This window comes from Colletotrichum costaricense (genome assembly GCF_030867565.1).
Source record: "Colletotrichum costaricense strain IMI 309622 chromosome Unknown Scaffold_17.1, whole genome shotgun sequence".
Taxonomy (NCBI): domain Eukaryota; kingdom Fungi; phylum Ascomycota; class Sordariomycetes; order Glomerellales; family Glomerellaceae; genus Colletotrichum; species Colletotrichum costaricense.
The window spans coordinates 894,139-914,086 of NW_026848246.1; the positions used below are offsets into that span (position 1 = coordinate 894,139).

General features: G+C 53.4%; 8 protein-coding genes across 8 annotated transcripts; 5 read left to right on the forward strand and 3 right to left on the reverse strand.

The window, feature by feature from the left end:
* Nucleotides 1–556: 556 nt before the first annotated feature.
* CCOS01_13499 (Nuf2 family protein) lies at nucleotides 557–2,001 on the forward strand (the record flags this gene model as incomplete). Its single annotated transcript, XM_060461645.1, has 2 exons — nucleotides 557–1,831; nucleotides 1,888–2,001. The coding sequence occupies 2 exons, from the start codon at nucleotides 557–559 to the stop codon at nucleotides 1,999–2,001; spliced, it is 1,389 nt and encodes a 462-aa protein (XP_060308073.1).
* A 224-nt stretch (nucleotides 2,002–2,225) lies between these two features.
* CCOS01_13500 (uncharacterized protein) lies at nucleotides 2,226–2,894 on the reverse strand (the record flags this gene model as incomplete). Its single annotated transcript, XM_060461646.1, has 1 exon — nucleotides 2,226–2,894. One exon carries the CDS (start codon nucleotides 2,892–2,894, stop codon nucleotides 2,226–2,228), a length of 669 nt encoding a protein of 222 aa, XP_060308074.1.
* Nucleotides 2,895–4,235: 1,341 nt separating this feature from the next.
* On the forward strand, nucleotides 4,236–6,692 carry CCOS01_13501 (uncharacterized protein; the record flags this gene model as incomplete). The annotated part of the gene is made up of 3 exons (XM_060461647.1): nucleotides 4,236–4,275; nucleotides 4,331–4,473; nucleotides 4,542–6,692. The coding sequence occupies 3 exons, from the start codon at nucleotides 4,236–4,238 to the stop codon at nucleotides 6,690–6,692; spliced, it is 2,334 nt and encodes a 777-aa protein (XP_060308075.1).
* Nucleotides 6,693–8,274: 1,582 nt separating this feature from the next.
* Nucleotides 8,275–9,448, forward strand: CCOS01_13502 (RTA1 like protein; the record flags this gene model as incomplete). The annotated part of the gene is made up of 3 exons (XM_060461648.1): nucleotides 8,275–8,506; nucleotides 8,650–9,148; nucleotides 9,211–9,448. 3 exons carry the CDS (start codon nucleotides 8,275–8,277, stop codon nucleotides 9,446–9,448), a joined length of 969 nt encoding a protein of 322 aa, XP_060308076.1.
* A 521-nt stretch (nucleotides 9,449–9,969) lies between these two features.
* On the forward strand, nucleotides 9,970–10,395 carry CCOS01_13503 (uncharacterized protein; the record flags this gene model as incomplete). Its single annotated transcript, XM_060461649.1, has 1 exon — nucleotides 9,970–10,395. One exon carries the CDS (start codon nucleotides 9,970–9,972, stop codon nucleotides 10,393–10,395), a length of 426 nt encoding a protein of 141 aa, XP_060308077.1.
* Nucleotides 10,396–10,475: 80 nt separating this feature from the next.
* On the reverse strand, nucleotides 10,476–11,762 carry CCOS01_13504 (3-hydroxyisobutyrate dehydrogenase; the record flags this gene model as incomplete). Its single annotated transcript, XM_060461650.1, has 3 exons — nucleotides 10,476–11,198; nucleotides 11,414–11,587; nucleotides 11,649–11,762. 3 exons carry the CDS (start codon nucleotides 11,760–11,762, stop codon nucleotides 10,476–10,478), a joined length of 1,011 nt encoding a protein of 336 aa, XP_060308078.1.
* Nucleotides 11,763–13,277: 1,515 nt separating this feature from the next.
* On the reverse strand, nucleotides 13,278–14,659 carry CCOS01_13505 (KilA-N domain-containing protein; the record flags this gene model as incomplete). The annotated part of the gene is made up of 3 exons (XM_060461651.1): nucleotides 13,278–13,308; nucleotides 13,370–14,531; nucleotides 14,584–14,659. 3 exons carry the CDS (start codon nucleotides 14,657–14,659, stop codon nucleotides 13,278–13,280), a joined length of 1,269 nt encoding a protein of 422 aa, XP_060308079.1.
* Nucleotides 14,660–18,211: 3,552 nt separating this feature from the next.
* CCOS01_13506 (RHO protein GDP dissociation inhibitor) lies at nucleotides 18,212–19,777 on the forward strand (the record flags this gene model as incomplete). Its single annotated transcript, XM_060461652.1, has 5 exons — nucleotides 18,212–18,308; nucleotides 18,360–18,450; nucleotides 18,817–19,480; nucleotides 19,540–19,588; nucleotides 19,647–19,777. The coding sequence occupies 5 exons, from the start codon at nucleotides 18,212–18,214 to the stop codon at nucleotides 19,775–19,777; spliced, it is 1,032 nt and encodes a 343-aa protein (XP_060308080.1).
* Between the last annotated feature and the right edge of the window lie 171 nt (nucleotides 19,778–19,948).

The window sequence follows — 19,948 nt, forward strand, 5'->3', positions numbered from 1 at the left end:
ACGCCGAATCTAAGGTGCCCTGTAGATACGGAGTACACAGGCAAAAGAAAACCTCCCTTTGCACCTGCCTGCAAGCACTAGATCTCTCGTACCTTTTAAGATGCCTACAGGTATGCACTGTACGGATATACAGCACCAATACGCATCGATGCGATAAGTAAAGGGGTACACATTGCACGGGGATGAAGTCGGTGGCAGATATGAGCGCCGCAGAGGAGCACAGGCTAGGTACACCGGTAATAAGTCAGACGACCGAAAGCACGTGGCTCTTAGTCATGTGACTCTTCATTACGTAAGGTGAGGTACTCTAGGTAAGGCACGTAGTAAGGTAGGTAGCCCCGAAGGTCTTTATCGATAAGAAGCGGGTTGTCGGAGCAACAAGCCCGATAAGCTGTTTACGGCAATCTTTTGATGCCAACCTAACCGCGACAACACCACGCCCAATATCTACAGACACACCTACGGAATCGAATTGACCTTCGTCTTGTCACATCGCATCCAAGCTCGACCAGCCAGTATATATCACCGCTCCAAGGAGCCCAAACCAATCACCAATATGTCGTACAATCCGCGGATGAGCATCATTCCCGCGACACAGACACAGTCGCGCAATACCCGCAAGAAAGAAGATGAAGCCGACGCGTTCATGCGCCTGCCGGACAAGGAGATTGTCGGGTGCATAACAGACATCGGAATCCCCTTCAACGTTGCCGACCTCCAGAAGCCGAACCCATTGCAGGTGCAGATGATTTTCGAATGGTTTGCCGAATTGCTCCTCAATGCGACCCGCGAGACCGTCGAGCCCGCCATGCGTGCTGCTGCTGAGGACATCTGCGGCGAATACTCCGACATCGTGCCCCCCGACACCCGCAACTTGATGGGCTTCTACGTTTCTCTGCGAGGTCTTCTAGCAGAGTGCGGCATCCAGGACTTCAGCTTCAACGACCTCTACAAGCCCACGCACGACCGTCTTGTCAAAATCTTTAGTTACCTGATCAACTTTGTGCGCTTCCGCGAATCTCAGACAAGCGTCATTGACGAGCACTTCAACAAGGCCGAAACGACGAAATCCCGCATAGAGAGCCTGTACTCGGAGAATCAGGACATGGAGTCGCGTCTTGTCGACATGAAGCGCAACCGCAAGGCAATGGAGGCACAGGTGCGCGAGAAGACGACCCGCAACGAGGAACTCAAGCAGCGGCTGCTGGAGCTGCGGCGTAACCAGGAGCGCGTGGCCGCTCGTCTTGAAGACGCAAAGGTCAAGAAGACTGAGCTCACGACAGCGCTGGAGGAGAGGACAGCACAAAAGCTTACCGCTAAACAAGAGAGCGCAAAGCTTCGGCCCTACGTCATGCAGAGTCCTTCGGCGCTGCAGGCGACCCTGACAGAGCTAAGCAACGCGCTTAACAGCGAAAAGTCGCACATCGAGGCCCTCGATCGCCGCTCGCGCGCACTCCAGACATCAGCCGATTCCTTCTCGGTGGTCTCTACGGACGTAGCATCATGCATCAAGGTGTTGGACGAAATTGGCACCGAGCTGGCCAAGGAGGAGGACGAGAACCTGAAGAATGTCAAGCAACGCGATGCACTATCGGAGCGCGGTAACAACGTGCGAGAAGTCGAGCGTACGGAGGCATTGCTGCAGCGGCAATTGCTTAAGTGGAACGAGCGTACCGAGAAGCTCCGCGAGCAAAGTTCTGCCAAGGCCCAGGACGCCAAGGAGAAGATGGAGGAGCTTCGTGCTGTTCACCGTAAGCTCACCGAGGAGAGGACGGACAAGGGCAAGGATATTGAGAGGCGCCGTGTTCGCATTGAGCAAACTGAGAAAAAGGTACATTTACCCTTGATCTTCTGATATGGGACTGGATGCTAACAAAAGAGAAATAGATGTTGGACCTTAAGGAGAACATTGAAAACGAGATTCACAGTGCTTACGATGAGTTCCTCAAGATGGACTCTCACATCAAGCTATACATTACCGAGATGGAGCAGGCTCTCTAGATTATCATTGTTTTGGGTCGGTTATCTGTCACTTTGCCACGATGAAATGAGTTATAAGGATACCATGGGTTTGGCGTTTGAGGCAGGTTTGGATTCTGTAGATGCTGGAGAGGGGCAAAGACCTGGGTGTTACATGGTCGTGCCCAACGTATCGATACAATGAAGCTTTCGATCTCTTTCGACCCATATCGTTGCCTCGGTCGAGGTTCTGTGCAAGCCAAGCACTAAAGATCCCAGCGGCCAGTCTGGAAACGAAACCAGCGGCCCAATACTCGTCTCACCTCGACAGTTCTCCCCATCCAGACGCCCTCGCTCCTCCTTGAACTCCCGCTCAAAACCGGCGCATCATCCCGCAGCAGTGACGTAAAGTCTTCATGCCCTCCTGCGCCTCTAGGCTCAACGATGACGGGTTTGAATTTGGTGTCGGCCCGGCGAGCTGCCTCGATGAGCACCGCGGCCGAGCTACTGAGGCCTTGCGCGCTCCACTCGCTGCTATCGCGGTGGAGATCGAGAAACCCGTATACCAGGAGCAAAGGCGGGCGACTCTTCGAATTTGACGATGGGTGGTTTGGTGGAGATGGTATCAAGGAGTCTGACGTGCCAAAGGCGGACAAGAAGGCACGTAGATGTGTTACGCTGGGGATGAAGAGGACGCGGATGTGACGGGCAATTGCGGTCTGGAGGAGTGTTGCCGAGAGGAGAGGTAGTGGAGGCAGGTCTTCGGACTGCTCATGATTATGTTGGGAGATATTTTTGCGGCTGTCAGAGACGAGAGCTGAGATGAAGTCTTGTCGTTGATAGCAAATGAGGAGTGTCGTTGGATAGGGCTGGAATGTGACGATGTAATGAAGCAGCTCTGCTGGTGAGGCAGGCGAGAGCACTGTCGGGTTCATTGGTAAAGATTCTGAGAACGATCTGTTTCTTCTTGCTAAGTGATACTCTTATAGCCTCGAAAGTATTGTTTGTTTGGTTTGGGGGGTTTCTCTCATTAGATCCGTCCTTGACGATGTAGGAGTGGGATGAAGGAAGAGTACGATTAAAGCCAATGAGTGCGCCGGGTCGAGGGACCCACTTTAGCCACCTTTCTGTGAGAGACTCGATCTATGACTACTGCTCCAAGTGATCGTATTAGTGATAGCACCATATCACCGTTTCTTTCATCAAATGATTCGGGCTTTCATTCCCTCTTATTGACACTCTAAGATGCTAACGTCTCGTAATGCTCGCTTCCGTTGAATGCTCTTGGTCATCTCATCACCTGGGCTACTGACGGGCCCATCCCATGAACCTAGGCCATGCTTCGTCTTCATCTCAAGGACCATAGTAAACAATTTGAGATTGTCTTTCATGAGCTGTCTACAATCTGAGAGTCAAACCTGGCAGTGAACAGCATCATGTTTATCTCTCGGAGTCACATTTCTGCTGTCAGGTTCAGAACCAGGCTTGGGCATGTTTGACGAGAAGTTGGGTCAAATGGCCTACGACACGCAATGTGGCTGTGGAGATTAGGTATAGATGTATCACTCTTCTTCTATTCTAACTTCATATCTAGTAGGCTTTATAGAGTACTTAAATATAGGCGTTAGAAATTACTGGTCAGGATACTTCGCAATCGAGAGCAGTTCGATAATTCTGCTTCCTATGAGAGCTCATTCAAACTCCCTCGGGTCCATCTACCCGCATCTATCGATACCTCTTCTTGTCAATGCAAACTTATGACTGAGGGAAAGAGTCTAAGAGATTGGGATTAAGCCTCTCTAGTGACTCAATAACCAAAGTATCTTGTTTCTCGCTCCCCAGGAAGACACCCAAAAGCTACTATACTAATGGACGTTTCAAAAACCCTGGATGTGTTTCCTCCAAGCCTATCGAGGATCGGACTTGACCTGAGAATACAGTTCAACTTGTCAATCAGTCGCCAGATACTCACCAGAGACCAAGACAAGTTTCCAACCTTAAAGGGAAGTGAGTGAGCAGCGGATCGGTGTGGGGCAGGAATCGTCCGCCATGGTGGGGCTACCTTACCTATCGAGCCCCCGCCCTCTGCGGATACAGCAGCTAAAGGTACCTCAACCGCCCCGGCCTCCGTCCCTCGACGGCCACCTAGCTCAGTCAGCCTCTCGAGCACCCGATGAGACGTCATTTCTCTCTCTGCCACGACGACCCGATATCTCCAAGGCTTCGGAGACCAAAATCCGCCCGACTTCTTCAGCCCGACAGGCCTTTCGCCCGCCATGGAGTCCATTGCGCGGATATCCAGCCTGCTCGAGAGCGGTACGTTTCTTGCTCCTGTCGTCATGTCCCCTCGCTAACGTTTACCTCGTCCCAGCCCGAGAGCTCACCCTCGATGCCGCCTCAGCCACGCGCAGCTCCCGCAGCACCGGCCGCCCTCTCGACCGTACACAGATTAAGAAGCTACTGGACAGTCGAAATGAGCGCGAGGTGCTCGACGGCCTGCGCCGCGTCCTCTCGGTAGGCATCGCGCTCTTCCTAGCCAGCCTCCCCGTCCCTGCCTTGGCTAATCGACCCGTTCTGCATAGATGATGTACCGCGGCCAAAAGACGTTACCCTTCTTCTCCTCTGTTGTCAAGAATGTCGCCTCGCCGAACATCGAAATCAAGAAGCTTGTCTATATCTACCTCATTCATCATGCCGAACAAGAACCCGATCTGGCTCTGCTCTCCATCAACACCATTCAGAAATCCCTCTCCGATACGAACCCCCAAGTCCGCGCCCTTGCTCTCAAGACAATGTCTGGCATCCGAGTCCCAGTCATCAGTCAGATCGTATCTCTCGCAATCAAGAAAGGTGTGGCAGATATGAGTCCCTACGTACGCCGAGCTGCCGCCCTCTCCATCCCCAAATGCTACCGCCTCGATCCCACACAGTTGCCGCAACTCCTCGAATACCTAACTGCGCTCCTTGGCGACAAGCAGTACTTTGTCGCCGGTGCGGCAGTTTCGGCCTTCCTCGAGATATGTCCCGATCGAATCGATCTCATACATTCCCAGTACCGGGCGTTGGTCAAAAAGGTCGTAGACATGGACGAGTGGAGTCAGCTGGCGACGCTGAGAATGATGACATATTACGCAAGGAAATGCTTTCCCAGGCGGACACGCAGCGTTAAAAGTCAGGAAAAGGCTACCAACTTGGGCGACTTTTATGGAGAAACATCGCAGACTGGAGGCGAGGAGCAAGAGGTTGCCGTCGTGGACCCAGATCTCGCCTTGCTCCTCAACGGTATCAAACCGTTGCTACAGAGCCGCAATTCAGCTGTGGTCATCGCGGTTACGAGATGTTACGTCGATATTGGCACGCCGGAATACGTCAAGACAGCGATTGGCCCACTCGTTGCGCTCCTCAGGGGGCCACAAGACATCCAGCAAGTCGCCCTCTACAACATTGTCTCGGTGTGCCTGACGAGGCCAACCGACTTTGTCAAATATGCCAGCCACTTCCTTGTCAGAGCTACGGACCCTGCGCAAGTATGGGAGCTGAAACTGGAAATTCTGACACTCATCTTCCCTCACGCACCGCCACACATCAAGAGCCTCATTCTGAACGAACTCGAGCACTTTTCCGGCTCAACGAACAAAGCGCTGGTAAGAGAAGCAGTGCGCGCTATTGGACGGTGCGCCCAGACGGACTCATCTGCGGCTCCCAGGTGTCTTCGTTTACTACTCGGACAGATCACGAGTCTTGATGGAACCTTGGCAGCGGAATCTCTGACGGTGATTCGGCACCTGATCCAGCAAGATCCCCAGGGGCATGTAGGCACAGTTGTTCGTTTGGCGAAGAACCTAGACTCGGCAACAGACCCTCAAGCAAGGGCAACCATCATTTGGCTTGTGGGGGAGTTCTCGGGCCTTGAAGGCGAAGACAATATTGCCGCAGATGTGATGCGGATTCTTCTCAAGGATTTCGCGAGTGAAGCAGAGGTAGCCAAGGGACAGATCCTTCTTCTCGCTGCCAAGGTGTACCTACATCACATAAACCGACAAAACGAGAACAAGGGCGAAGACGATGCGCCCGTACCAGTCCAGGACGACCACCCCGTGGCGAAACTCTGGGATTATGCGCTATTACTGGTCCGCTACGACACATCGTACGACCTCCGCGACCGAGCCCGGATGTACCGAGCCCTCCTTTCCGTGCCCCAACTAGCCACGTTAATGTTGTTGGCACCGAAGCCCGCGCCCCAAGCTCCCAGTCCATCAGAGACACGCAAGGGCTTCATGCTCGGCTCGTCAACGCTTGTGTTGGCCGGTGGAGGTGGCATTCACGGGTTACGTGGTTACGATGCTCTTCCCGAATGGGTTGCGGAGGGCTCAGAACCCGACAGGAGGTTACGAGAGACAGAAGCAACATCGAGCTACGGTGAGGATAAAAACGTGCCGGCAAGTCAAATGCTCGACAGCGCAGTCAGGGCGGCGCCAACGAGGACCAACGGTCTCGGTGCCGTTGTGGGTGCCGGTGCTGCAAGCGGTGTTGGTGTCAAGACGCTCGATGACTGGCTTGCCGAGGAAGAGAAAGAGGAGCAACAGGCGGCCTTCCACATGGAGGAGGAAGAGGATGATGAGGACGACGAGGAAGAGGAGGAAGAAACAGACGATGAGGATGAAGAAGACGAGGATGATGACGAAGACGAGGAAGACGAAGAGGACGAGAGCAGCGACGACGACAGCGATTGACATGCACGTCGTCGCGTGCGGACCGGTAGCCAGAAGCTGCTCTCGTCGACCTGAAGCATATAATTAAATAACATACATTCTGGCACTTGGGCGCAAAGTTTCTATCGTGACAGTCATCAAACGCGTAGTTTTGCGGCAGGCTGGGCCAAATGCATGAACCGGTTCGCGGAGAAAACAGAAGACTACTAACTTGAAGGTGTCGCATCCCAGAGCAACCGGTCTTATGGGGCAGAACTCGGCGACAGATTAGCGGAATGGGCAACGGGTGGTTTTCTTGACTGGCATGACAGCATTCCTCCTAAGCTTCGGAGAGATTGGTTGCCCCGACTGTCTGGGTCCAGTACTACGGGTGCTGGGTCGCAGTTGCACACACGAATACGTTTATAGTAGTCTCGATGGTTACCACGCGAGCGGCAGGCATACCTATCATCCAAGCGAACCGAGAGACCCGAGCCATCGCCTTTCGGATCCTCCTAGGCCTCTAACCCGCCGGTGTTTCTAGCGGGACTCGGGAGAAGCTCGAGTGATCCTTGTCGATATCTCGGTTAGGTGTTCGGGTGGCATTCTGTCAGCATCGCTTACCCCGTGTTATTCGGATAGGAAACACCCCGATGGGTGGATTCGGTGCAGACCCGAGCCAAGGCGCTAGATTGATGCTAAGATTCGGGCGTTGGTCTCCGTACCGTCTTTCGGAGTCTCCCCCGTTTGTTGCCTCAACTGTCTCTCCTCTTGACTCTGTCTGTTGTCTCTTGCATATAGTGTTCGGGACAAAGGTTGTTGACTGCACTGGGGATCCGCAACTTGATCGCGAATCACTTTATCAATTCCTACTTGTGAAGTCTTGAGTCCTGATAAGATCCACCATGTCACAGAACGTCCGAGGGCCCAACAGAGAGACAACCAACATCCAATGGTCACCCCTCACACACACACAAAGTCCGTAAGCGGCAGGCGCACTGGTTTCCAATTCGAGCGGGCGAGCGGGTCCTCGGGTAGAAGACGAAGATCTTGGCTCTGTCCTTAGCGTCACCGTTTGCTGCCAACCCTTGTCACTCTTTTCGCAGAAGATGCCATCTCGTTTCTCTCGTTTTGCTCGGTTTTCGTGTTACTAACATATACGCTGACCAGTCATATGGCAGAGAAAACTGAGGAGAGGGTTGTCATGGATTTCTGGACCCTAGATGGTGGTCTGTCTGCCTGTCAGTACGCAGATACTAAAGAGGCAGAGGCTGCTGTCCATGTTGTAACTGAAGCTCATATGTTTCGCATCCATATATGTAGATGACAAACCTCGGCTGCGTTTCTTACTGTCATTTCTATTCGGCATCTACATCTTGGTTCAGTCCAAGTCTTTTATTTCTTCCAAGGCGTTTTCGACAGAACCATTGCCTCTTCAGGCTCGTGGCAACAATAACAGATACTAAGCGAGAGGAAAGAAACGAGGACTCGGACAATATACCATCCACTCAAACTTGCGATCGATCGCTCTGGTGACTTCGGGCACCTTAGGAAGATTCGTGTACATCCCGAGCCTCAACGAATCCAGACGACTTTACTCAGCAGCACATCCAAATCGACCATCATGTCGGCCAACGACACCACGACACGGCGGCCTTTCCGCGAGTGTACCGAAGTCTCACAGCTTTGCCCCGTCGAGATGACAGTCTTGTCCTACTACCCCAACTTCGGCGCCAATATCTTCTTCGCCGTCGCTTTCGGTTTGATCGTGCTCGTGTCAGCAATCATTGGAACATGGAAGCGCACATGGACGTTCATGGCTCTTGTGACGGGCGGCTGTGTCCTCGAGACAGTTGGTATGGAGTTCCCTTCCTGCCTTGCCATTCCTCACACACGAACCCATCATCCCAACTTACAACTGGATGAACCATGCCTCCGTGCTCCTAGACCCGCAAGCACCATCAAGAATACCCCTTTCTAACAACTGACATGACTCCAGGCTACGTCGGCCGCACCCTCCTCCACGAGAACCCCTGGAACAAGGACGCTTTCCAGATGCAAATCTGCACCATCATCCTCGGTCCGACCTTCATCTGCGCAGGAATCTATTTGACCTTGAAACACGTCTCCGCCAACCTCAACCCATCCCTCTCGCGCGTCCGCCCTCGTCTGTACCCGCTCATCTTCCTCCCCGCCGACCTCACCTGCCTCATCATCCAGGCTATCGGTGGCGGCTTGGCTGCTGCGGCGGGCCAGACGAATAAGAAGCTGCTAGACGGGGGCAACCAGGCCATCATTGCGGGTATTGTGCTGCAGGTCGTCGTGTTGATGCTGTTTGGGATCACTGGTGCGGACTACTGGATCCGCGTGAGGAAGTGGGCGCACGGGGCCGATACCAGCGCCGGCGATGTCTCGCTGTACCATGCCAAGAGGTTCAGGTCCTTTATCTACGCTGTTACGGTGGCGTATGCTTGTGTTATGATTCGTTGCATTTACCGGTAAGTTGGGCTGGTATACCACAAAAACAACAGAGGAAAAGGGTTGACTGATCTTGTTACAGTGTTGCCGAGATGGCCGGTGGATGGGGCAACCATATTATGCAGGACGAGGTTTCCTTTATGATCCTCGACGGCGGCCTAGTCTTGATCTGCGTCACGATGCTTACAGCCTTCCACCCGGGTTTATTCTTCCCGCAAATGGCGAACGCTCGCAAGGCATCTGTCGGAGAGAAGTCGGAGGCGACAACAACATCAACACCTGAAAATACCAAGATCGAGTCTGGGCGCGAGTCCGCATGAAGAGTCAAAAAAAGGATGTTAGAATGAAGAAGATGGTATTAGACGGATGAAGAAGGGATCATGGAAACACTGTTCTCGACAGATAGTCAGGTCAATTGTGAACCGGCGCGAAGGCGCTAAGCCTCCTCTCAAAGCCTCTTAGACTGTGGGTTTGCACTTTGTCAAAGAATTTGACACAATATTCAGTGAATTTCAACTCTGCCTTTCTGTGAGCTTTGTCGAGTATGTTCATATCGACAAACCAAGTCTACAAGATCTGTCTACCAGTGGATGGACAAAGAATTGATTGTTTATTGTTTAAGAAACAACGTTTGCTGATATTTAGAAAGTCCCCTCAACAATATTCACGTGTCACACCTAGACAGTGACTTGACTTCTACACATAAGCTAGATGTTTTCCCTTAGATTCTCCACGGAAAACTGTCGATAACCTCATCTAGAATATCCTCCAACAGCCAGACATATTGTATGAGATAGGAATGCAGTCTTTGTAAGTAATTCCCATGACAACTTTGCTCACAATGTGTGTCACAGACGTAATCCATTACATGTGCAGCATCTGCAACACCCGTCTGGGAAAACCACGTCGACGAGTCCTCGAGCATTGTTCCGCTGTCATCCTGAACGGCAAGAACCGCCAACACTGCGGCGTCCTCTACGACACGGTTCCTGAACCGTCCGCTGCCGATCCGGCACTCAATCATTCGGGACTCGAGTTTGAAGTCTTGAAAACAGCGTTGGGCTACACTCTTATCGAGCCACAACACCGTCGTCCTAAGCCAAAGGCGATTCGATGCGACTTATGCGTAGACCATCTTGGGGAGAAAGAGGCTGAAGTGAGAGAGAAGTGGTGGAGGGCAGAGACAAAGGCACTGGCAGGTACCAGAAAGAACAAACGGCTAATCCCAGGACCTTCAACTGCGGGGTGGTCTGACATCTATCGATGAATGGTTTCATAGTTCTGGTAAGTGTAGGTTTCCCAAAGACCCTAGAAATCTAACATCCTAGCTCGACGGATGACCGTTTTTCACTCCTTGCCTCCCAAGTACCGATAAACGACGGAAAAGTCCCGCCCTTTGCACCCTTCCTCGGCCTCAGCAGAAGCATACACCTCGGTTGCCTTGCCCGCCAACTCCAACTTGGCACCAGCCTCCCGCGCAGCAACGACGGCCAACCCAAGATCTTTGCGCATCAGCCCGATCCCGAACCCGCCCTTATAATCCCGTCCCGCGGGACTCCCCTCGACGACGCCCTTGACGGGGTTATTCACCTCGCTAGGCCAGCACTTGCCCGTACTAACGTTGATCACGCCCGCGAGAACCTTGGGGTCCAACCCCCACTTCATGCCCAGGTTCATCGCCTCAGCCGTGGCGATGTTGTTAATGGCCAGTAGGTAATTATTCGCCAGTTTCGCCGAGAGCCCCGTCCCCTGCGGTCCGCAGTGCAACACGCGCCTGCCCATACGCAGGAGCGTCGGCTCCACGGTGGGAAGATGCGTTGCGTCGCAGCCGAGCATGAAGGTGAGCGTGCCGGCCGTGGCACCGACGACGCCCCCGGACATTGGGGCGTCGACGAAAGTGCCCTGGTTGCTGGTTGAGGCCGAGACCGAGGCGGCGACCTCGCGGGACGAGGAGGGGTCGATGGTGGAGCAGTCTATAAAGGTACGTTTGCGGGAGGGCAGGTCTTTGAGGATGGAGGCGTAGACTGCTTTGACGTGGGATGGTTCGGGGAGAACGGTGATGACGGTGTCCTGGTGAGTCGTATTAGTATTCATGCCCTTGGTACAGAAATTGGAGCTTGAAGAAATATGGCATGAGGCTCTCGAGGTCAGAAGACTTAGGAAGTTGCTTTACTCAGTGGACGGATGTAGGCCGCCTCATAGTTGGCAAAACAGTTTTAAGAATGCATCATACGAGCACAGATGGGCCATCTTGAAAGATGGAAAAACGAAACACGGTAACTTACAGCTTCAATTGACGCATCTCGTGCAGTGTCAACAACAGCAACCTTTGCGCCGCCGGCCTGAGACTGGTCCATCTCCTTTGCCAGGTTGGAGACGGCGTCTTTATTGATGTCAAAGATGCGAATCTCATCTTTGGGACTCAACTTGGACTGAAGGTTCTTGGCCATTTGGTAACCCTGAAATGGGACGGTCAGCTTCATGAGGGGTTCAATGCCATTGAGTTTAGGAGGGCCATACCATTTGTCCCAAGCCGATGAAGCCATAACTCTCCAACCGCCGGTGCGTCGTCGCAAAGCCGCGCTGTTGTTGAACGAGTCTCGGCAGAGCTCGCAATGTGGAAGCTGCCCGCATCTTGTGAAATGTATTCCAATTTCAGATGAGGAAAAGCAACAGGTACTTGAGTGACAGTGAAAAGAAGGAGACAAAGCACACTCAAAACCGGAAAGATGTAAGTGTACAATGCTCTTGTTCAAAGTTGGATGAGAGACGGGCACTCCAGCCGATCGTAACCCCAGCTTTCCACTTCCACTTCACCCGCCTGCGCGCTGCGGGGGAGCAAGCCAACGGTTATCCGGGGAGCCGGCCATTGCCGGTGTTAGCCATGCCCGCTCGTGTCTACCCCGAATGATGCACGCGGGCGACCTTGGACCTTGGCGCTTGGCCCCTCCCCCCGTCATCCGAGACCTTTGTCTCCCAACCCATGCATTGGTGCGTCTGCGGGAGCGGCCCTGAACGAATTGGAGAAGAAAAGAGTGGTTCCGCGCCCCTTGCAGATGATGCTAAGAATACCGCATGGTGCCGGGAGAGCGCACGCATATACTAACGTCGCTTGGGAAAAGGTCAAATCCGAGCTTAGCCTTTCCCTCACGACAGAAAGGTGAGTAGGAGAAGAATTACTTTCCGCTTTTCAGACATCGTGAGAAATTTCTGATTTCTTATATGCCGTGGCATGTGGACCGAATGACATCAGTTTGACAAACATCATCTCCATTGCCGATGGAGACAGTTGAGACGACGATGGAGACTGAAGGGATAAGTGGTGGAGATTTCGGCGAGGAACTGACTCTTCGCCAAGGGCCTTCCATGAAATAATGGGACGTCTGACTGAGTAATAGACGGTTGGGCCATTGTTTTCTACCAGCAGCGGCTGGGATAGCTTAGGGACAAGGGCCTCGTACGGCCAACTTGTAACATACAAGCCGGTCAACAACCCAAGCCTCGCATCATACCATGCACTAAGCTATGTAGGCGGGTACTACATTGAGGAAAGTTGTGGAGTGACTCGGACAAAAACCGGATGAGGCTCTGCTTGAGCGAAATGGAGCATCCGGGTAGCTGGCTTCACAAGCACAAAACACATCATAGTCGTGATAGTTACATATTGCACACGTTCATCAGGGTCAACGACATAACACCCCTTGACTGCTTACGAGCGACATAATTGTCACGAAGATAGCGCCTCGAAGAAGCATCTCTTGCAACGCATGCACCGTATCCCATTCGACGCCGAAAAGCAGAGAAATACCTAAACAATACATCAACTACAATTGCCTCAATCCTGAACCACGGCCTTGCCCTCCCGCGTATCCCCCTATCGCCCGTGGAGACGATCTCAATGTACACTTATTTGATCCCACCCAATATTCCACAAGCAACGAGTGAAAAGAAAGCTGGCCCGAGTGCCCTCGGGCTCTATCTGGGTATGATGAGTAAGGCAATAAAACGATATAGAAAGGCTGCCGCCGAGTCCTCGGCCTGGAAAACGGGCTTGAGGCAGTCAGAATATCTGATATTCCACGACTGTATCAACCGTCTTCACTGCAACCTAGAGCCCCCCGAAATGCTCCCGACACGTCAAACGACGTCTCAGAAAGAACCAACAAAGTACGAGAATGCGCTGCAAATTTTGTTAGCCGATTTCAGTCCCAGATGGCAATGAGCAAATCAGAGATACATACCCGACGGCCAGTGATACGGCACTCAGACCAAACAAAGCCCGGTTCCGTACGCGGAGCTTCTTGACCTGCACCTCGGTGGTCTTGGCCTTCTTCGACCGCGGCTCCTCGACGACCTCCTTCTCCTCATCCTCATCGTCTCCTTTTGAGATCTCTTCGGCTCCACGCTTGCTCTTGGCCTTGGGACTGTCAACGCCTTCTGACTTGATGGCGGCCGCCTCGACCATTTGCTTCGCCTCCGCAATCATACGCGCAGTCTCCTCGGCAGATGGTGGCTCTGCGCTCAACAGAGGAAGCTCTAGTGACACGGCAGTGTGCTTAGTCTCGTTGCCGTCCTCATCCGTCTTGATAGCTTGGTCAACTATGACCTTGGCCTTGGGCTCTTCTTCCCTAGCCTCGAATACAAGCACTGGTTCCGTCTCGACAGTCTTGACAATGGTCTTGATCTCCGCTTCGGCGTCCTTGTCCTCTTCAATAACGCCGTTGACTTCCAGCTTAGTGGCAATTGTGGGCGTAGATTCTCTAGGCTCAACAGAGTCGGCCTTGGCCCGGCGCTTTCTGGGCGATCGGACAGGTCTAGGGAGTGTCGTGGCAGCGGCGGCCTTGGTAGGGCTTGCTGAGCGGCGAGATCGAGTGCTACGAGGGAGTGAAGTCGGGGTAGGAGGAGCAAGCTGAGGGTGAGCCTTGAGAAGCTCGTACTTGGGGGGCGCCGTGATCTTCTTAGGAGGGCTATCAGGGGTGTTGGAAACGGCAATAGTCGCGGGATCCAGTAGGGCGCGGATCCAAGGCCCAACGCCGTACTCCTCAGCCAGCGCCAATGCATGGTCTGGAGGAATCCAGACGTTGCCGGCAGTCTCCTCGGGACTGGTAGAAGCGAGTGACTTAATGTACTTGCGTTCGGCCTCTTCTTCGGCGGCCTCGGCGTAAGGGAAAGTGGCCTTGAACATTCCTGTCGCAGAAACAAAGCCGTCGTGGCTGCGTCGCATCAAGAAGTAGCTGTTAGGGCTGGACTTGAAGATGCCAGAGACGATACCCTTGGGCAAGGGAGCGCGGAGGTGGGCATAGTCGAATACACCGAGAGCAGCGCCTTCCCCTTCGGCCAGGTTGACCATCTTGGCCGTCAGCTGAGTCTGACCGAGTCGACGACGGGCTACGAGGTCATCGTCTAGAGTCTGGTTAGCAAGCACAAAGTGCTAGGCGCAGTCAATTGTTCGTACAACGGGGCACATCCTCAGTCATGAGGGTGTTGCGCTTTGCGGGCAGGTGCCGCTCGTGAGCTGTAGCAGAAGGCATTTCGGAAGTGTGGGACAGAGAGCGTAAAATTGGCGTTTAAATTGGGTACGTTCAAAGGAAGTTTGCGATGCGCGCTGGCGGCAATCGAGGAGTGGTGTCTTCCAGGTCGCGTCGACGATGGGCTCGATCGGAGGAAGGGACTAAATCGTCGCGTCAGCTTGAGGGCAGGTAGGAGCGCATAGATGGCGCGCAAAGAAGAGAATGATGGTGAGGTCTGTGGTAGGTGTCGCTTACCGAAGACTCGTTGGAGCTGACGGGAGCTGGCGATGGAGTTGGATCCTCGGAGCGCCAACGTGACGTGACGGGTCTGTCGCGTAAAAAAAAAGGGTGCAGGGGTGGGTTGGCGATGCGGTTGATGAAGAAAAAAGATTATAATTGATTGTAGGCAATGGGAACAGCGATCCCGATAAGGGCACAGGCACAAAGGGCAAAGCTGTCTCAAAGGATGGATCGAGGGGAAGAAAGAAGATGTGGAGGGAATGTGTGTGAGAGAGTGAGGTGTGGTAGTGGTGGTGTGAAGGAAAGAGGGAGGGACGAGTCGCGGGATAAGAGAGAGAGAGGTGGTGGTGGTGACTTGTGAGGAGGAGAGGACGGGGGAGGCAATGGAAGGAAGAGAGGCGGCCCCGGGACGGGAAGAGCCTGAAGCTGGGCTACTTTTGCGCGCGCAAATTGGAGCAGTAGGTACCTCACCACTCGAGTCTCCAGCAGCGTGTCTCGTCCACCGGAGCGTGTGGCAGCAGCAGTAGTAGAGCAGTAAGAGAAAGAGAGCTTCACCTCAAACTTTGGGGGTCCTCCTGCTCATTGGGTAAGATTGGAGGGAGGGGTGGAACTGCGGGTTCGGAAAGCGAAGCGTGACGGCGTGACCTTGACGCGAGAAGCCTGAAGGTCGAAGAGCACGTAAAAGGCACTATTGGAACGAAGTATGCGACATAGATGAATACCTCTGTTAATCAATACTATAACACTGGAAGAGATGTACCTGTCTATCGCGACTGCCACTTGCCGCATTTGACGACCAGCACTCCCGGCGCTTTCCCCGGAAATGCAGTTAGAACGGATAGATACATCCTGCCAGCTGCGCAAGGTCGGAAGAAAAGTCCCTGACTCCTGAGGAAGGAGGGAAGGAAGATTATCGATGCGACGGTCCCTTCCTTCTTTGCCTTTACCCGTTGCGTGACCCATGTCGCTTCTTAAGCCAAGCCGAGAGAAAGTTGAGATTTTGACACTTTTCTGTCCCACTGAGCACACGTTTCCTCAGAGAAGCTCTTCAGTCTGCCCCCCCCGGTCTGTCCCCAACAATTTTCGTCGCGAACGCGCAGAGCTTTGGACACCTTGGGCGCCGTTCGCAGTCTCCAGCCAAGCGGAGACAAACGAGCCACAGGCCACAGGATTCTAGGTTCTTCAAGCTCGAGAGGGTCCAGTGTCTCTTCTCCCATTTCACCAAGGTATGGAGTACTGAGTACTCCGTACTGTGTCCGTACTTCTCCAGCATGCCATGCATGGATATCAACCCTTTCAACTTGGTCGACATCCTTTCCTTGCACCGAGATTGAAAGCGGCGGCAGCACCAGAACAAGCAGCGCGGAGGGCCCTTACCCGGCTACGATTGTGCCTAGCAACGGGCGAACTGCAGCTATCCCGCCTTCAGCCCATCATTCGACCACGTTTCCCCCATCCCGTGCATTGCAGTATCTACCTACACAGTACAGTATTAGCTGCAGCAGCTGCAGTCTAATCGATAAGGGAAGAGTGCTCGCTCATGGAAGTCTTGGGTTTGGTTGACACAATAGGAGGTCCATCTTTTCTGTCGCTAGGTGCCTAAGACAGATGAGGCCGATGGTCAGCCTCTAGAGTTCCTCATCTCGCCTAGGCTGAACAGCAAGAAAGACGGATCCAGGAACCAAGTACAATAGGACACTGCTGCCAGAGCAACGACAGTGCCAGGCTTGCTGATATGGTACACGGCGTTCTTGTTGCTGGGATTTTGGATGGCTTACCGGCCAGAAACTACCTATTTAGAACTGCGCAACCGTGACAAGCTGGTACTTGGAAATGGGTGATGCTTCCTGCTCTTTAAGATGGCCTGAATGCTGATGGGATCGGCTTAGTCTTGGTACACATTACATAAGCTGTTATGTGGATACTGCATAAATGCACGCTCTTCTGTGCATAAATCCCTTGGGTCATAATAATGCAAACCAGCGACAAGATCCACTAAAGAGAAGCTCTGGCCTCCGGCAACGATGCCGCTGCCAGCAAGAAAGCTCTTCAACACTGGCGCACTACGTAGTGCGGATAGCTCATTTTCATGGATGGCCCGCATGAAGCATCTGCCACCTGTCAAGCGCGGACTTACTAGACGATATTCTCACATTGGGTGGTGCGAGTGCTTACCTGAGTGCCAAGGTATTCAAGCAAAGGGGCGCGGGATGAAGTAAGCGGATGTTCATTCTGTACTTTATTCGCGGTCTCCCGTCTCGAGCAGTGGGGAGTACCGGATTCCTGAAGCTTGTCGATTGTGCCCCTCATCAGGAACCACTCCAGACCGCTCATCCAGCCGATACGCGCAATATCGTGGTTGATATGAATGGATTGCTCTCCTCTTATCCTCCCATCCCGTATCGAGATTGGCTGCAGAAGACACTTGGAGGGGCAGAAAGCTGCATAGCAACCTACTATGGTAGGTATTTGTATCTGGGTATCTAAGTACCTACACAGCTACTTGGCTCTCCTGCCCGGGGTACTTGGCTTGGGCAATGTGGTACGGTAAGGTCGCACGGCATGATAGTCGTCGAGGTTGGATCTTTTGATCTTTGTTTCCTCATCAAAGCTATCGAAAAGCAGCCTCATCAGTCAGCACAGTTGCCTTTGCTCTGACTTCGTAATTGCAAGGGGAGGAGATACATAGGATGGTAGGAGGGCTTTGGTGATTGTGCCTGGTTTCGTGTGTGTAGTTCCATCTTGTTCCAGATGTTGGCCAATCAATGCAGGTCCAGACCCGAAGATAATTCGACCAATGAAGTCTCTCGTCCCGTCCAGTCAAGGCCGGTCCTGAATCCATCAGAGCCCACTTTACAGCGCCCACAGTCCCCCAACTGGCCCTGACGCGGTGACGCTTCCCCCCAATGCCCCCCCCCCCCCCCCCTGCCTCGTCGATTTTTGGCTGGCACTGGCTGGGAAGAAGGCAGACCCAGACTCCCAGACCCAGCCCGACCTGAGCAGAATGAGGGGCAACGGGAAGCGGTGACCTTTGCCGTGCGCTGTTGCTTTGCGGCTTGCCTCGCCTTGACTGGCCGGGGACAAGGCCATGGCCTTACCTCAACTCCATTCGCCCTGACCTTACTACCATCCTACCTTACCTGATCCTCAACTTCTCTCCTCCAGAGTAAACATTGTCACAGCCTTCCAATTTACGGCATCATCACACACCTGTGCTACTTTCCTCCCATAGCCTCCGATACACCCGCTCCCAAACCAAGCCTCCACAGCTCAAGCTTCAGCTCCAGCTCCAGCTCCAGCTCCCACATTTACCCCACCATCACCATCATCACCATGGCTTCCCACGAGCAAGAGGACACCATGCCCGAGGAGACTCAGGGCTACAAGCTCTCCCAGCCCAAGCAGAGTCTGGCTGAGTACCAGAAGATGGGTAAGTCTTTGACTCTGTATTGATTCTTAATCCCCATTTGGTTTCTTTCAGTTCTGGGTGCTGCTGTTTGGGGGCGAGACAGCTCCAGCTGGGTCCCTTCAGAAATGCCCCTCACACCTTTCTTCACCTTGCCTTGGGATCGGTGTGTGCAAGATGTGAGCCTCCTTTATCTCTGCACTCACCTCGGTGACAGGAGGTGGCATGCTCGACATCCATCTCATGGCACAGTTCACCAAAGAGCCAGCAGGAGAGGGAAGGCACCCAGCTGCTTGCACCTTCCTCACCCACGCCCACACCCATTCTCACACTCACTCTCGCACTTCACTCACCTTCACCTTCACCCTTGCTGTCTTTCAACCACTTTTTTCATGATCACCATCACCGTTGCCATCACCAATCTCACTTTTCACTTTCTCCTTATTACCACTACGATATCAATACCACAGTTACCTCACATGTAATACCCTCTCATTACCATGGAGGCGTTATATAAGGGTATGCGTCGCAGGATGCAGAGGCGCAACCGTAATAACGCCCTCGCCAACCGGAACTCCATTGAGGTTCCCCCTGTTCCTCTCTCGACTCCCTCGGGATCGCGTCCTCAGTCATTTAAGATGATGGAGGAGAGACACCTTCACCGAGCAAGAGCTCTATCACACCCTGTTCCTCCCAATCCTCCCAACTCACCCCGCCTCCAAGAAAACATGCTCACCCAAGATCTCAATCTGATTCGGGACTTTTATATGTCTCCCCTTGTCGTTAGGGCAGCACATGGTCTGGCTGTTCTTGAGCCCTTGGACCTGGAACAATACGAGATGAGAGACGACCGGCCGACTAACAGCACCACAGACGAGAACGATGAGTCTCTCCAGCGCTACAAGGAGTCTCTCGGCCTTGGCGGCGGCAAGGACCTCTCTGACGCTTCCGACCCCCGTGTCTGCATCATCCTCTCCCTGACCATGGAGTCTCCCGGTCGCGACCCCGTCACCATTGACCTGGCTGCTCCTGGCTCTGAGGCGACCCTCAAGGACAAGCCCTTCAAGATCAAGGAGGGCGCCAAGTTCACCATGGTTGCCAAGTTCAAGGTCCAGCACGAGATTCTCAGCGGTCTGCAGTACGTCCAGGTCGTCAAGCGCAAGGGAATCAAGGTCAGCAAGGACTCTGAGATGCTGGTAAGTCTTCCCTCCCCTCACTTTCATCTCATCACAGTGATGCTGACCGTTATCTCTAGGGCAGCTACGCTCCCAACACCGACAAGCAGACCACTTACACCAAGCGCTGTAAGTTTCGCGCCTGAATCAGTGTCGGTTGATGTGGTAATACTGACCCTTTGCACAGTCCAAGAGGAGGACGCTCCCTCCGGCATGCTCGCCAGAGGCCACTACAACGCCATCTCCAGCTTCGTCGATGATGACAAGAAGACTCACTTGACCTTTGAGTGGTCTTTCGACATCGCTAAGGACTGGTAGAGTGGACGAGGCCCCGATGGTTGAATTACACTCTCGCCCTGTCATCCTCATCCTCATCGACCCGAAAAGCTGTCCTGTCTCTCTCGTCTTACAACTTCGTCTTCCGAGTTCGATCCCTTTCCCGGAAGGAGAACGCATGCATCGGCAGAATCGAACTCGATCGCGGGTAGG